The 16315-nt window shown below is 38.1% G+C and overlaps 1 protein-coding gene across 5 annotated transcripts in view; it reads left to right on the top strand.

The window, feature by feature from the left end:
- The window catches only part of LOC135799706 (KH domain-containing, RNA-binding, signal transduction-associated protein 2-like), a 104556-nt gene that overhangs the window by 60418 nt on the left and 27823 nt on the right, over positions 1–16315 (top strand). For all 5 annotated transcript variants that reach the window (XM_065312902.1, XM_065312899.1, XM_065312900.1 and 2 more), the window contains one exon: positions 12809–12909. In XM_065312902.1, coding sequence (XP_065168974.1) covers positions 12809–12909 — 101 coding nt within the window. The remainder of the gene's footprint in view (positions 1–12808; positions 12910–16315) is intronic.

Below are 16315 nucleotides of genomic sequence, written 5' to 3'. Positions count from 1 at the left end.
TGTCGATTCTTGACACGTCGCAAATACCTGTATCAAAATCGACTGCGCGACGTTCACGATCCGCTATTTATCCTCATTTTACTGCAACGTTAACATTCAATTTCAACGTTTGTCGAACGTCACTCCAACATTCATGCGAGTAAACATTTTGTGTATCAAGCGCATAAATCGTATTTTTCGCTTTATTCTTGTAGGTTATATACAGAATAACGTAACGCCATCTAGCGGCAATTTTTTTAAATTTTAAGATTTTTTCGACTTCTTGTCTTTCACCTGTAGACACGCATACATCACGGCTGGAGAAGGCAATATATCATGTTGCCTGCTTGTTAGTAACGAATTGAAATATTTATTTTGCTCGTGTCGGCCCAGGCTCGCACTTTCAGACGTACAGATTTATTGGATTTATAGCCGTCGGAGTGTAAAATAGGTCATTCAGACCACAAATCAGTCGCGCCGGCGGCAAGCACAAGCGAGATAGGGTACGCGTGAAGGCGCAAAATAGATTTCCACCTCCAAGGGGCGGTCAACAACGAAATGACCAACATTCGATAATTATCCGCGCGCGAAACTTGCACGTGGCTGCATCGCCGTATTACGCTTCCAATTAATTCCTCAGAACAAACATTTGCTTAAATGTCAGCGGCGTTTGGCTGAGAATAGATTTGAATTGCGTCGCACATGTGGGTGGGCTTTGAACTTTTGCGGGATGCCAATATCGACGCGCGCGAGGGTTGGTAAACATGGAAATTACGTTCCTCGGCGTATTGGGGACGTATTTTTATCGGCGCGGGGTTAAAAAAACATCTTGGAGGAAAAGTGCATTATTTTTCTGTTGGATTTTTAAAACATTTTCGGGTATTTTAAGGGCGTGTTTGTCCCACAGTTAATTTTGAACGAAATGGAACAAGATTTACGCACTTAAGACTTATTTAAATTAAATTGCTGTTTATCTCGGCAGCTTGGAAAAAACAGGCGTCTGATACATCCTGCCGCCTCACATTACATTGTAATATAATGCATAAAAGAAGCGCCCGACAATGAGCGCGAATAAATGGAATATGCGAGGGCGTAAAAAAGTGTCGAGCGAATGGAACGCTCGGAACAAGGAATAAAGAATAAATTTAAAGCTACGGCTACGGGCGCGCAGAGAATCTGTCTATTGTGTGCGCGACGAAACACACGGCGAACAAACAAACCGATTCGATGGATTTCGATTGATTTGAATAACCTGCGTGCCTCGTAGTCCCTTTTTATATTTTCATTCCACTCGTATTTCTCACGTTCGTTATAAATATTCACGCAAATATCCAAGGCGGGAATTTATTGCGTTTGCAGTGGCAGAGCGTAATCAACAGGCAGATAAACTTTATCAGTCGAAATACTATTCAAGTTTATGTTACCAGCAATAAATTTTGAGTGTAAAAGAATATCTAAAACTAACCAGTACATTGGCAGTTGAAAAGTTTCGCAGAGAAAAGTTGTTTTATTAAAAAAAAAATTCATAAAAAAATTAAAAATACAAATTTTTAATGACAAGTTATTACCTTAATTGAGCTTTCTCCTAAATATATTTATATTTTGCTTCCCTAGGGCCGTAAAAACATATTTTTGCCTTGATTGACGAAATATCAACTTTTTCATTAATATTCAGATCAAATATAAAAGAAAAAGGACACGTGGATTTCCTCGTTGGGAAAATGACGACTGTAACCCTTTTGGATTTTTCCGAAAGATGATCCCACGCATGGAGGTTTTACTGCGTGTTTTTATTGTTTCAATGCCGGCGTTCGTAGTTTCGGGGATGCTAAAATGTAGTCGCTCTGGGAATTGAACGCAGCGAACAACAGTCCAGTACCTACCGATGCAAACGTATGAGTATTTTTTGTTGCTCTCTGTTTTTATTTCTTTTTATACTAGCAAAAACCTTTACAAATGACGACGCGTATAAAACAATTCATTTACGTCTATTTTTCGCAAAATTTTCATTAAAAAAATAAAAAAATCGTTTTTAATCTAATTTAGTTTAATCCAAGGTGGGAATTAAAGATCGCCAAAGTAAGGATGTCGTTAACGCAGAACTTTGCCGACGCAACGACCCAATCTACCGTTATTTATCTATGCATTCCGCCAACAAAAGCGAGTTTTGGCGGAGGCGCCGCGCCGTTAGCAGAAGCTACTCTTCTCCGCTCAACTATTCACGGAGTCGCACGTCGCGACTCGTCGTCTTATCTCGTCCTCGACTAAAATAGTCTCCTTCCATTTAACAGCACGACGCATAGTGTCAGTGACTGTCTGCTCGAGTAAGAAACATTCGAAAGTCGTGCGCGCCCGGCGCCTCCACCTATACAACCAAAGCGACCGTATAAATGAAGACTTCCTACACGCTGTGCGCTTCGAGCGTCCCTTCCGATGCGCCCATTTGTTGTGTTAATTAATTTCATGCTGCGCAGACATCTCTATACTCTCATCTCTATACTCAAGAAAAAGAAAACCTTTTAGTTTACATTAGATGTTAAATTCTGTTAGGCGACTTTACATTACATTAAAATGCATTAAACGTGACCTGGGATTCCTGAAAAGAGACGAAAAACAATTTAATGCTTTTTTTTTAAATTTATACGCGAGTAAAGTAATTTTGTGAAACCTCGTAAGAGTATTTCGTGCTTGGCCTTTTCAGTGTATCTCAAATTGAATATTTGCATTCACTTAATACGGAAACCACTCGTCTGATGTATTTTTAACAGGGGAAAATGTAATTTAATTGAGTCGGGGATAAACAACATATTATTTCTGACTTACTCGTAACATCTAAGGAATTTAATGTGTTGTGAATAATTAATCCAAAGTGCAGACACTATCTTAATCTGAAACAGCTACAAACTCGCATGTTATTAACTGATTAGCGTACTGAAGACAAGAATAATAATGTTCGCAGTTGTTTGCAACTATTCCGCAGCTGTGTTTATTAGCGTTAAGCTCGTACACGCATTATCCTTGCACAAAGCTAACGTCTTAAGCACGTTGCAACTCATCGCGACCTCAATTTACACTTTCACGCTCGGATATCTCGCGGAAAAATTCCGTTTGAGAGCTTGCGTTTGCATTATCTCTTTATTCTGTTTGTCCAGCTTTAGCATTTTCCACCAGCGCCAGTCCTGAGGTAATAATTAATTTACTTCGCGCTTTAAGTATTTTATTTCGCAAGAAATGTATTTTGTATTCAGGCGCGCGGATTTGCCGCAAGTGACACGGTTAATTCAACGTTGGCAGAGTAATTCAACTTGTTTTTTAATTTTTTTCTGTACGTTTGAAATGAAAAAAAGCGCGGATTAACTGGACGGCATTATTCATGCGAATGTATTTTTTGTATTTTCAGTCAATAAATTTCCGTTCTCGGTGATTGGTTGGTTTTTTGTTTTGTTGCGCTCAATATGCCTGTAGATAATTTATTTAAGTGCTTTAAAACTTTATTTTATACGCGATAGTAAATCAACAGCGTGTGCGACGTGCCGGTGGTTGTTTGATTTGCGTGTTTGCACTGTGGGACTGTTGGTTCAATTGATTTCGTGGAAAAATTGCATGCAATTGCGCGAAATATGAAAATAGTTTGCGATTGATTTATATACGCTAGCAAAAAATCCAACAGCGTTAAATTTGTACGAATTGCTGAGTTGGTGCGAATTGAAATATTGGAAAAATATTAACATGATTGACGTCGATTTTATTTTCTTTGATGTTTAAATAATTTTAGTAATAAATTTAGTAAATTAATTTAAAGTAACAAAATGTGATTAAAAATAGTGTAATTTAATTATAATATATGAAAAACGAAATGATTAAACAGATATTGTTAAGTGCTTTCCAAAATGCGATTTCTATTGAATTATATTCGGGCGCGGTGGATTGCTGTAACCAACTTGACCGAAAACTTTGTGTTTAATTGCCACAGTTATGCTGCAAATCCCAACAATTAGAACTAATTTATGCCTTCTGGCCGCAATTCGCGTTCCTCGCATACGGCCCCACAGTGCTACTTCAGAAACATTGCAATTTAATTATAATAATGAATGAATTTTAAATGAATCTCAGACGGAGTATCCCAAGATGCACCAGTTAAGTTATGTACATAAAATATTCTTTAAATTTTTATTACTTCTTTGATACTTGCTAACTTTATTACAATCTACAAGGAATTTGATTCTTGAATGTAGCGAAAAGAATGCGCTAAGAATTTGTAAGTTTCCCAGCGACGCGCTTCATAAAACAAGCGTTGTTAATTAGTGTAAGTTGAATAAATGACAGAAAATTACATTTTGTGATATTCCGGTAGCATTTGAGGCTTCAATTTTAAAATGCAAATTTAGTCATAATATTTCACGCTTCGAGTGGGACACAAATTTGTAAAATTTGTCCCACACGCCAATTCCCAGCAACAATAACAAAAGTTTGTTTTGATTGCGCGTGCGGTATATACCCAACAATGTTTTCAAAATATAATTTTGGCCGAATGTTTTCCGAACCAGAAGTTGCAACAATATTTGCAGTGTATGTATGTAATAATTGTTATTTTAAACATTTGAGAGTCAAAAATAATGTCGAAGGTCTTAAACTTAATAACGCCGTCGGGGACCTTTGAATACACTTGGGTAAACTTGTCATTAATGAGCTCGTTGGAAATTTGTTTCCTCTGTAAACTTGTCCATTTCGTCAATGATACTATACTACTCATTTCACACTGTAAATATTAGCTTAATTAATTTTCGCTATGGCAGCGTACGCGGACCCTGTGCGAACCGCATGGAAAACTAAAGTAAATTAAAGTAATAAAACGAGCAATTTGAGTTTATGCGCGCGATGGTCGAGTTAATATCGCGGCAATATTGGAGATGCTTGAGCTTGCGTACATAAAATACATAGTAAACACGCATTTATGGAAGTCCCGAAAGGAGTCGAGCTCGTGAATTTCCACGCGGTGTTTTCCCACAGCGAATCATTGCTTTTCGCATGTTATGGCTATCATTCTACACATACAAGTTTACTTGTTTTATTTTGGTCATCAAAAGTGTTTTAAGTTGAATTTATTTTGATTTCTTGAATCAAATTTATATTAATCTTTGATAATTGTAGGAATTATTCCAGAATATTAGTCAATTTTTTTATTTTAGAATTTTGTTTATCTGGCGTGAGTTTTCGGGTCATTTTTTGACTGATTTCTTATTTAGGGCACCGTACGAAACTGCCGGTGGAAGTGACTAGTATTAGGAGGGTGATGGTAGAGGTGAGTCGTATTCAGTATACCGTCGAGAGTATCGGTAGAAGTGACTTGATTCAAGGCACCTTACGAGACTAGCGGTAAAAGTGACTCCCATTTTGGGCACCACACAAAGGAAGCGGTAGAAGTGACTCCCATTCAGGGTACCGTACGAAGCTAGCGGTAGAAGTGACTCGTGTTCAAAGCACCGTACAAGAGCAGCGGTAGAAGTGACTCGATTCAGGGCACCATACCAAGCTAGCGGTAGAAGTGACTCCCATTCAGAGTACAGTATGTTTATCGGTAAAAATAACATTTTTTCAAATTATTACATGTGTATCCAAAGAATATTTTAGCAAAGAATTTAAATGTTTTTCAACTCTTATTGTAGTTCTAAATATTTTATACCTCATTTCCTTTGAAAATATTATCAAAAATTCTCTCTTTTTGACCTAAAAAAGGAATAAGAAAAAAAATTAACTTTTTTTGTAGATTATTAGAATAATTAGTAAAATATTTCCAGCAAAAACACATTTCGATACAAACTTTATTTTTTTCTCCAAGAAAATCTTCCCGTTATTAATCTGCAGCTATAGCATAATATCATTAGTGCACGCGAAGCACTTAAGTACTACGCGAGTGATTTATTATCGGAAATTGCAACTGGTAGGTTGCATTCGCTGCAAATATGCAGCACACAAAGTTGAGAGGCGAACGCATGAATAGAATTGGGTCTCTATTGTTCTTTCCAGCTCTGCAGCGATCGATTCCATCCAGCGGTTGCACTGCCACACACATTTACCCCCGTCATCCTCGAGTCTCTTCCGTCCACATGACAGCCACCAAGAAGAAAACAAAACAATCCGGCCAACCTGTTGTTACTTACGCCACTTTGCGCTTGATTTTCAAGACGATTGCAGCGCCAGACGCTCGCCAGGTTTTCCATTTCGTCTGGCATATTCGCAATTTCACCAATCTTCTCCGACCAATGCGATGCGACGTGAGCAGTGCACGTGAATCAGTACCTGAAGCGTGTAATTTCACTCTTCTAAAACAACTATTACGAATTTAAGTCTAAATGCAAATATGTAGTAAATTTAAATCCAATCAAATAAAGCCTATACGATGGGGATACGAGTAATGCGAGCGGTAATGAACGTCCGCTGTGCGATTCCGATCAATTTACATCGGAAGCCGCCTTTATGACCGTGTTATGTATATCCGTCGTCGTTTAATTATCTGATTGTTGTTCTGTAACCAACTCCAATCACAATCACAACCTCAGATTATTTTACTGCCCCTAATTCAGGCATTTAAACTTTATTAAGCATGAAATTCAACGATACAACGCAATTTAAAGAGATTTTCTGAGATTGGGCGGATGTATAAGTTTCGAAAGTAGCTGGAAACCTACTTTAATTAAATGTATGTTGAACACGTTTCATCTGTCAATAAAATGTCGTCGAATTCATTTACAAATTGACGCTTTCCACAGCAATGCATCGATTGATTTGCAAATGTGTGAAGTGGAAGTGAATTTTAATGAGTTTCAACTTATTTCTAAAATTGTATATTTGGTTGCGTATATTTAATTTTAAAATATGTCATATGTCATTACACAGAACGCCCTCTGGTGGTTTTATAGTTGGCGATGTAATACAATTTGTTTTGACAAGAAAAATATTCTCCGATTGCGCTCGGGATGTTTGAAAGTGGAAAATTGGATGTAAGTGAATTTGTCAACGGAAGCCATGGATGATAGCCGCGGCGAAATTAAATATTATCAGCATTCAATACTCGCACACGCGGCCGACATGATTGTGTGTGACATAAACTCATTACGTGCTCCTGTCTCCTCGCAACGGCGGAGCACGATTTCCGCGCATCGAATCGAATCGCGATGCTTGCGTGATGTGCCAGCACACTTTACACGTGTGTGTCGTCGTAGCCTGTGGTCGTATCTACCTGGGCCACACCGCCTCCCGCCACCGCCGTCAAAATAGACAGCTTAATTACACCGCTACCGTCGATATATCGGCCATTTTACGTTAATTTGAATTTAATCGAAATGCTAATGCATTCGCAATGGCGACGAGCACTCGCGAATAATTGAAATGGCGCTAAGTCAATGCGTGACATTTACAATTCATTAATATGTAAATAATCATTCGATTACTGGTCGAGATAATGTACATTTATATTTAAATAGATTAACAGTAGGTGAATATGGTTTCGGTGCATTAATGGCTCGGTAAATATTAATCAAAAATCATTTTTGGTGAAAAATACTTGCGGTGTGAATTTTTCAGTTTCTTTTTTTTTATGTCAATGGGCTTTTATTCTGCGTAATGTTTTTTGTCGGGACTGGATAATTTGAAACCTTTCAGAATCGCTGGGAACTGTGTTCCATTACACGTAAAATACGCGAAATTTACGATTTTCTCGTTTTTTATTATTAGGCCGAACTGTCCGCCATAACACCGAGTGCACCAAGTGGGAAATTGAAAGGAAATTTGCTCATTTCACACTTTATCCAATAAACCCCACTGAACATGGGTCACGCAAGAGTTTTCCCAATGATAGTTACGTGCATACATTCAATTATATCCGAATAACAAACTGTCTGCCATTTTCTGTCTTTCTCAGTATAAGAGTACACAAAGAACGTTTATTTGCAATGTAAAAGTACTCGTACACTGTGAACGTATTTACTCTTCATTTTCCTCGGCTTCGCGTGCCTCCTCCTCTTCCTGCTTGCGCCTGATCGCATCAATGCTCGTCCCGGCGTGGTTAGGAATCGCAGCCACCATCGCCAATTCAGGCACCAGCAGGAATAGAAAGAAGAAGGCGAAAAAGCCGAGCTTCGATGCTAACGGAATGCGACGCGCCGGCGGGGCGGAAACGAGGCTTCTGGTCAGGTTCAACTTGGGCAGGCACTTCTTGGGATTGACGTCGATCGAGGGGGTCGGCAGTCTGGGCGCGATTGGATTTCGCCCGGCCAGCAGTGCGCGCGTTGAGTTCCTCAACGCTGCGGCGATCATTTCGAAGCGAATACGAACGTCAGTGATATTTTTGAAAATCTGATAACAATCGACGCACTCTCGATAAGTAAATTTAAATTTTAACTGTAATCAATGTTGTCATGGCAACGCATTCAACTTTTTACAAACTTATTAAAACTTTATGGGATATTTAATTTCTACTCCCACTTTTAATCGATTTTTTCATTTATTCCACGGTTTTAAGATTCAAAAAGTGGTATTTTAATCACAAACGGATAATGCCGTGGCTAAAGTACTTTAGTCACGGGTTGGAGCTTGCTCCTGCGCATTTAAAACTCATGTATTTATAACCTCACATTTCCCAGTAGTGGGCAAATGATGTTCAACGTTTTAAAATAAAAAAAACCTTACTAAACATGGGTAAAGTGTCGCTTAGCGCACTTGATATTTAATACACTATTAATTACACCTCAAGTCTTGAATAAAATTAATTGAGTTGAAAATTAATCATAAAAAAACTAACACCTGCTTTAAAATAAAATAGTAGTTAACCACTCACTCAAATTCAAACAAAAGGAGCTCGGCAAAAAGTGCGCGTTAAACTTTATTTTATTCCGGACGCCGTAACTCGATAAGTCTTTGAATGCCTCGGTGCGAAGTAAATTACTTTGCAATTAGCAATTCGCGACGGCGCGTCTAAGCGATTAGCACGCTGAATGGCGGCGCTAAGCGCTCGGCGAGCACTAATTGTTAATGAGGCGGCGTCGAAGGGCGTCGTGCAGTTTTACATGCGCGACACGTCAAAATGCCATTCGAATTTTCAGCGCATTTCCACCGTATGCCTGCACACTACTACCGGCGCGCAAATGCATGCGGTACGTGCCGGCGAATTCTAATGTTTGCAAACTGTTGCTTTTCTTATGCCGGCGCCGGCGAAATATTCAAAATGCTTAGTCGCAGTCTTCCGGTTCTTAGATTACGGCCATCATAATGCTGAGACTGTGTTTTGGCATGGATAACTTTACGTTGCAAACGATTAGAGTAATGTTTCTTCTAGACGAGCTTCAATGAATTCAACATATTGAAATTTTTATTAAAGCGCAGTAATGGGTTGTTGAATATAAAGCGGAAATTTAAAAAATTATTTAATAACAAATATTAGGCTCAGAATTTTAGATTTTTTACTGCCACTTTTAAAACTTTACTTTTTCACGGTTTAGAGACACATAAAGTGGTAATTTAGTCACACCCGTGACTAAACTACTTTATTCTCGTGGCTAAAGTACAGTTTACTACTATTGATACTCTATTAAAAATCTATTTATACACCTCGGTTGATATAAATCTAATTTTTTTTAAATAAATTTTTGTTTCATTATTATCCTTTAAAAATGAAACAAATCAAAGACAAATTTTAAACCTGCATGCATAATCCCAAACGTAGACATTTTGCCCACGTTGAAGAGCCTTTTGTCGCCGGTGGATAACAATAGCCTGGCGTTCGCTAATTGGTGAAGAATTCATACGAAAGCATCGTCTAAATGTTGTGCCGTCATTATACTCCGCTCCCAGCCGCTGTTTTCCACCCCCACACATACATACGCCTTCATCTTTCATTCTCCGCCATTCTCCGCGCTCAATCATCCACCTTGCACCAGATTCGCATTGTTTTTAATGGCCTCCACAGAATATATAAAATGAGATACAAAATCTTTACGCGAGGCACTTTTCCTGTAAATTGTTCTACGCCGGTGATAACCAGCTTGTATTTCAAGGGTGTTGGGTTAGTAGGCATGTCATTATACATTATACATTTATTCGTTATATTGTTCTCGGGTCGACTGCCTAGGTGTGTATTAAAATGAAGCACCGGCGTGCGTTGTGCGGAGGTTAACCGGATATAGTTGTATTCGCACGGAAATGGAAAAAGTTGGACGCCGGAGTTGTTGGCGGCAAAAGTCCCGAACTAATTTCAACGAAAGGCACGTTTTATAATATTACTCGCGAATTGCCCGTCGGGGAACCGCATTTTCTGTGCAATATTTTAATTTTTCACATTTTATTTTATACAATAGACTTTACGACAAAAATTAAATATATTTGTCTACAAATATTTGGTTTTGAGACAAAAAGTGATAATTTAAACACGGACGATCAAAGCCGTGACTAAAGTACTTTAATCACGGGTGGAAAAACGAAACTAATTGTGGAAATATAGCAAAAGTAAAAAAAATAACGTAAGCATCACGATACTAAACATGGTTAAAGTGCCACTTAGCGCACTTGATACTTAATGTACTACTACAATATAAAAAAGTTGTTTTCATCTTTACATCCAGATATCTCGGTACAATCTGCAATTTTGATGTCAAAGTTTTCCACATTGAATGCATGCATATTATGCCCGTCGAGAGCTTTTAGCCTTTCAGTTTTCAACCGTATTAGCCAGCCGCATTGGATTAATTAAAGCAACGCCGTGCTTAAATGATGCATGTGCGTTGTGGCGATTTTGTCACGCTAGCACAACCCTTGCAGTTGCATTTGCTGCTGGCGCTAAACGAATCCGACGACAAGCCAGCAATGCGCAAACTTTGCACCTACGTCAAGCTTCAATCAGTGACCTTTCATTAATTAAATAAACTTACACGCAGCCAACTGCTACACCATGTGCATACAAGTATTATTACATATAAAAGATGGAAATTTATTTAATAAACTAAATTTCAAATTTTATAAAAATTATTAAATTCATTTATGTATGTAAGTATGTGCTCGTAAGATGAAGCGGATTATTCTCGACGGCGTCAAATAAAGTTGTAATTAATTAGCGTAGATTTATCTTTCTTTTTGGGTCGCCGTCGAGGCACATTTGTGATTTCATTAATCATGATCACATTAGAAGAAGCTAGGGAAGGTGTTTTTTGCATCGTATAGCCTGATTTATTCTTGGCAGTCGTTTTGGTTTGCTAGTTAAATATAAATAAAAACAAAAATAACGCAAGGTTTTTGTATTTATTGCAATACATAAATATTTTATGAACTATCAAAATTCATTTTGTTAATTTTGTTGCATTTTAACACAACTGTTTGTGCTCAAAACATAAAAACATAATTCTTGATACAAATATTGGTTTAACATTAATTTTTGACAAAAAATAACAACAATATTCTTTTGTTCTTAAATATTTTATGAATTTATAAATTCTACTATTTAATAATAGTATTTAGCGCCACCTTAGTTTAAAAAATTAAACTATATTTTGATTAAATCACTATATCAACTTTTAACACTTAATTTACACCCTTAAAATTATTTTATTTAATTAAAAAGTAACTCATTTTATTTTCCATGATCTTAAGTATCACTACACCAAAATTTATTAATATTAAGTCATTGATTTTTGCATGAAAGCATAACAAACAAACAAATACACTCACATTATATGTAGAATATTATATTAAAGCCCGTAGGATGTATTTTCCCTATTTTATATAATAACTACCAAGTAGACGAGACAAGCATGCACAAAACATGTTAGCAACATTCCGCACATAAACGCCAATCACCAAAAGCTCATTGCTTCCCCGCTGTTTCCGACCGCGTTTGTGCGCCGATGTAAATTCACGACGTGCTAAAATTTAATATTCCAGATAATAGTATTGCACGCGCGTAGATGTGTAAGTGCTTTTGTTTCCAAGTACGCCCATAGCACTAGACAAGCGATTAGAATAAAAGGCATCGCCATGAAACGCGCATCGGTGCCCAACGCCACACGATTATATCACCCTGCAGCCTAATTGTAACCAGGTGTCTGGACCGTCCATTGTCATCCTCGTTAATTGTTTAACTATTGGTTATTACACGCATTACAGACTCTGATTGACATCATAATCCACATGACAAAATTCGAAATATTTAATTCTGATGTTATTTCAATTTTTATTACGTTTATTTTTATATAAACAATTAAAATGTTAAAATAATTATGACGTGTTTTTCTCATTAAAATTATTTTCATAATGTGGCAGCAATAATAATATAACTTCCCTTGGGTGAATATAATGCCCGGCGCCTCCACATAGTTTCAACACGTTAAATTGAAGCATGTCTCGCGCAGTTTTATTGTTTGCAGCGCGTTTGCATGCGCATTTTAGTTTTATCACCTTGCTGCCGCCTGCGCTGATCAGAATACCCCAGCCGCCATCACTGTCAGCGCCGTCGACAACGACAAACGCTATTAAAACGCACAACATATGGCACTGTAATAAAAACACACAAAAAAGTAGTGAATTTTTTGTTCGGTTTTAAAAAGCAGCGCTTGTTTTTACATTGTTACATTGTTAATTAACAATGCCTGACACAAAAAACCGGAACACGTTCCGAAGCATTCAGAATTCAATTAGTGCAGAACATTACAGCGGAAAACTGCGATGCTTTAATGAAAAGTACTTAACAGAAATAGTTTACGCGTTTTACGTTGCAATGTAGTCATTATTGATGAGTTTACGTTTGAAATGCAAACAATTTAATCACGTTTCTTATCTATTTCAGAAATGAAAAACTCCGAGTCGAGAAGGATGGTGGACATAACGCGAGATAAACCCATTAAAGTTGCAGTACGGGTTGTTGTGCCCGTTCGTGATCATCCGAAGGTAAGCACGCGTTTTGTACACTCTTTTTTTGTGAGACGTTTTTCAGCAGGAAAGCGAGCAGCATCGTTGGTTGCTGCCGGAAAATCGCGCACCGTTTTGCCATGCGTCTTCCATCGTCTCGCAGCATCCGCCAGCTTCCGGTGTACGTACATTGAAATGCGCGCATCGTCTACCTGTACTTTTTCTTCCGCCTTGCGAGCTTCACCTCATCCCACCTCCGCTTCCGTCGTATATCTAACTGTAATTTATAAAATCGATTCTATTGAAATCGCCCTTCCGTTCGTTTGTTCGCTGTTGAACGTTTCTTTTTCAAGTCGTTGATAATATTCGTTGGAGCAAAAAAAAACGCGAATTTTTGATTGAATTTTCTTTTTTGAATTGCTCGTGCTTAAATAATTTATTTTCGCCCATGTTTGAAAGAATTTTTTTTCAGTAATTGAATTCTGCGTTATATGCTACTTTAAGATTAATTTTTAAGCGCAAAGATTTATTAGTGCATAGTATTTATTTGAACTTGTGAGTTGTTTACTGCAGAACCAACAAAGTTGGTATTATTTGTATCCCGTTTGTATGTAAGCACAAACTACACGTTCTTTATCTTTCTTCGGGGTGGAATCCGGAGCGTAGTTCAAACTAGATGTTCGATAACATTGCCCGGGCGCTATACATCTTTACAACCCCATAAACTTTGAGCCACTGATGTTTTTATTTAGTTGCGCTTTCAACACTACACGCTGACACGGCGAAACTATTTTAATTAAACAAAGTGATGTTTTATTATGCGTTTTAAAGTAAAAGATAAAAAATTAAGATTATGCATGCATTTTTTGCGGAAATTATGAGTTTATTAGTGTTTTTGTACTGTAAAATAATTTATTATTAATTAAAAGTAGAAAACAGGAGAAATAATTTTTGTTTGTTTTTGCGTGATTTTTGCTATTTGATGTGAAAAACATTGTTTTCAGAGCCTCAGTACTGTACTGTATATTTTCATTAAAAACGTAATTTTATTTGTTTATATGTAATTTCTGTAAAGATATTTATTTTTATTCAACTCAATTTGATCGTCTCGCCTGATTTGAATTGGTATTTCTCCCGCATTTGCTAATCTTGAATGCACACTTCACGAGCGCTCACTCAAGCTGAACATCGTCCTTCTTTCCATTTGCAAAACGCAAAAGATTCGCCATTTGAGTGGCCATTCCCCGAGTCCATCGTCGCTCCTGAAAGTACGCAATCAAGCTAGATAATTTGACGAAATCATGCGAAATTGAAGCGTCCGAAGTATGCCGCCTGTTTGCCACGGCTGAACGCTTTCCACCGCTTGAAAACGCTCAAACAATGCGCGGGCGCTGGAAATCAGCGTTGAGTTTATTGCGATTTTGGTGCTCCCACGCGGCACGAAAAACAACTTAATCCGTGCTGGAGCTCTTTAATGATTCAAACTTCGCTTCGATCGCCACCGGAGTTTCGCAGCGCGCGTGTGTTTAAGTTTGACAAGTTTTTGACATAGTTGCTTATTTACTTTTCGCTCCGGCGAACAAGTGCGGCCCAAGTTCGGTGAGTAAATTTTATTTGCGCCCGAACAAACATTCGAACATCTTTAGCAGTAGCGGCAGCAAGCGTGGGAGAACGCGTGTTTTGTTGACGCGCCTCGGGCGATGCCTTTTCATATTTTATGTGACCGCACCCGCTGACAATGATTGAGCCATGGCTTTATCTCCGGAGTTCACGCTTTTTAAATTAAATGCGCTCTCTGTATGAGTGGAAATGAGTTGCATTTTTTTTTCTCCTCTTTTTGCGCGCTTGTTTCATGTTTTGTTTTTCACATACACAGCGAATTATTTGAGGGGTTCTTTTTCCAGCACTCACACAATGTGTGTTATGAATTGAAAAAGTAACTCTCCATTATCGCACTCGGTGATCACAGAAGTGGATCTGATTCAGTGCGGTTTTTTCCGAGTCGAGATAATTTGCAGGGGGCATATTTTGTTTTTCAGCGCTGAGGGACCTTTTTATAAAATATTCGCGTCTGGAAAACGCTTAATGTTGTATTAAATAGACTTTTTTGTTTCACCTCTCCACCATTCGCGAGGAAAAGGTTCGCGCGAAAACAACGAAACGCCGCGCATCGAAAATGTTTTTCCACTTTTATGCTTTTTACAACTCTTTCCGCTCTTCACTCTAATTCACTTCTTTTGTATTTCTTCGCTCGCCCAGAGTAATATCAATTTTTCCACGCTCATAATGCATCAACTACTTTTGTTCTCAATACGTTTTCCACCCGCGACCTTTCATCTCTTACAAAAAAACTCTTTTATATTAATTTCCACTTAAAAAACGCAAAAACACATTAAAAAGTTTTAAGTACCTATGAGTATCTACTATAAAACACCCTTAATTTATTTTTTATCAAATTTTTTTATTTTTTATTTTTTTTTCGGAGAGTTTATCCAAACAACACGGTTAATTTCGTTTGCGGCGCGGGTAAATCGTTGCAATTGGGATCAGGATCATTGGGGTATGAGCCCATTAAATCTTGGGTGTTATTTTTCCGGTGGTTGCGCACGGGCGCGCGCCCGAATTACCTGCAACCCAGAGTTACCCTCCAGATAGCAATTATTCATCTCCAGGTGGTTGTTTATCTGATGTGCACTCTGCGTGTTTACCCAGAGTCGAAAATTGCCACGCCGAACGTCTGCCTCTCTACGAGTAGGTAATCTATATTATCATTGCGTCTTTGAATTTTGCAACGTTTATCAACGTCCTGCCGTCGCTATTGAAACAATTTATCCACGTCAATTCGATGCACAAGCATTCAGTGGAGGCGCCGGGTGAGCGCGCTCCCAACCACAACAATTCGATATAAAAATAAAATCTGCATACCAAACGTTTAAAACACATTTTAAAAAATAAAATAAATATTTTTTAGATGATTTATCAAAGTGACATAAATGTAGTGTTTTTAAAGTCAGTTTATTATTCCAGAAACGCTTTGTATATGAATACACGTGTTTACACTGATTGAACGTCGTTCACGCAACGTTTCGTAGATAAGTCGGGCAAGAGGGAAAAGAATCGCAGTCGGATTGAATGCCACCAACAGATTTCCCAACCCCAAGCGCTCATGCCAGAGAAAGTAACATGGTAATTTGGGTAAATCTGCGCGCGCGAGCAGAATTATCGAGCGCGTTTTAATTAAAATCCCATTTGGATTCGCACAATCGCAGGCCGACGCTAACGAACACGAGCGCGCAAACCCTTTTTCGCGCGGGCGCCGGCGGTAATTATTATTTTAGCGATCTTCACCAGCGCAAGCACGCACTCATATAATTAATGACTATCATTCACGTTCTAATTGTTGGCTGCGCGCGTACACATTAGGCGTGTGAGTGCATTTTAACTT

Source organism: Atheta coriaria, unplaced genomic scaffold (assembly GCF_025399875.1).
Source record: "Atheta coriaria isolate IRGN ID8LTWV9N9 unplaced genomic scaffold, Caltech_Dcor_3.1 hic_scaffold_9_pilon, whole genome shotgun sequence".
In the NCBI taxonomy this organism is placed as follows: Eukaryota; Metazoa; Arthropoda; class Insecta; order Coleoptera; family Staphylinidae; genus Dalotia; species Dalotia coriaria.
The sequence above is the reverse complement of the archived record's forward strand: the minus strand, read 5'-3'. Positions and strand labels throughout refer to the sequence as shown.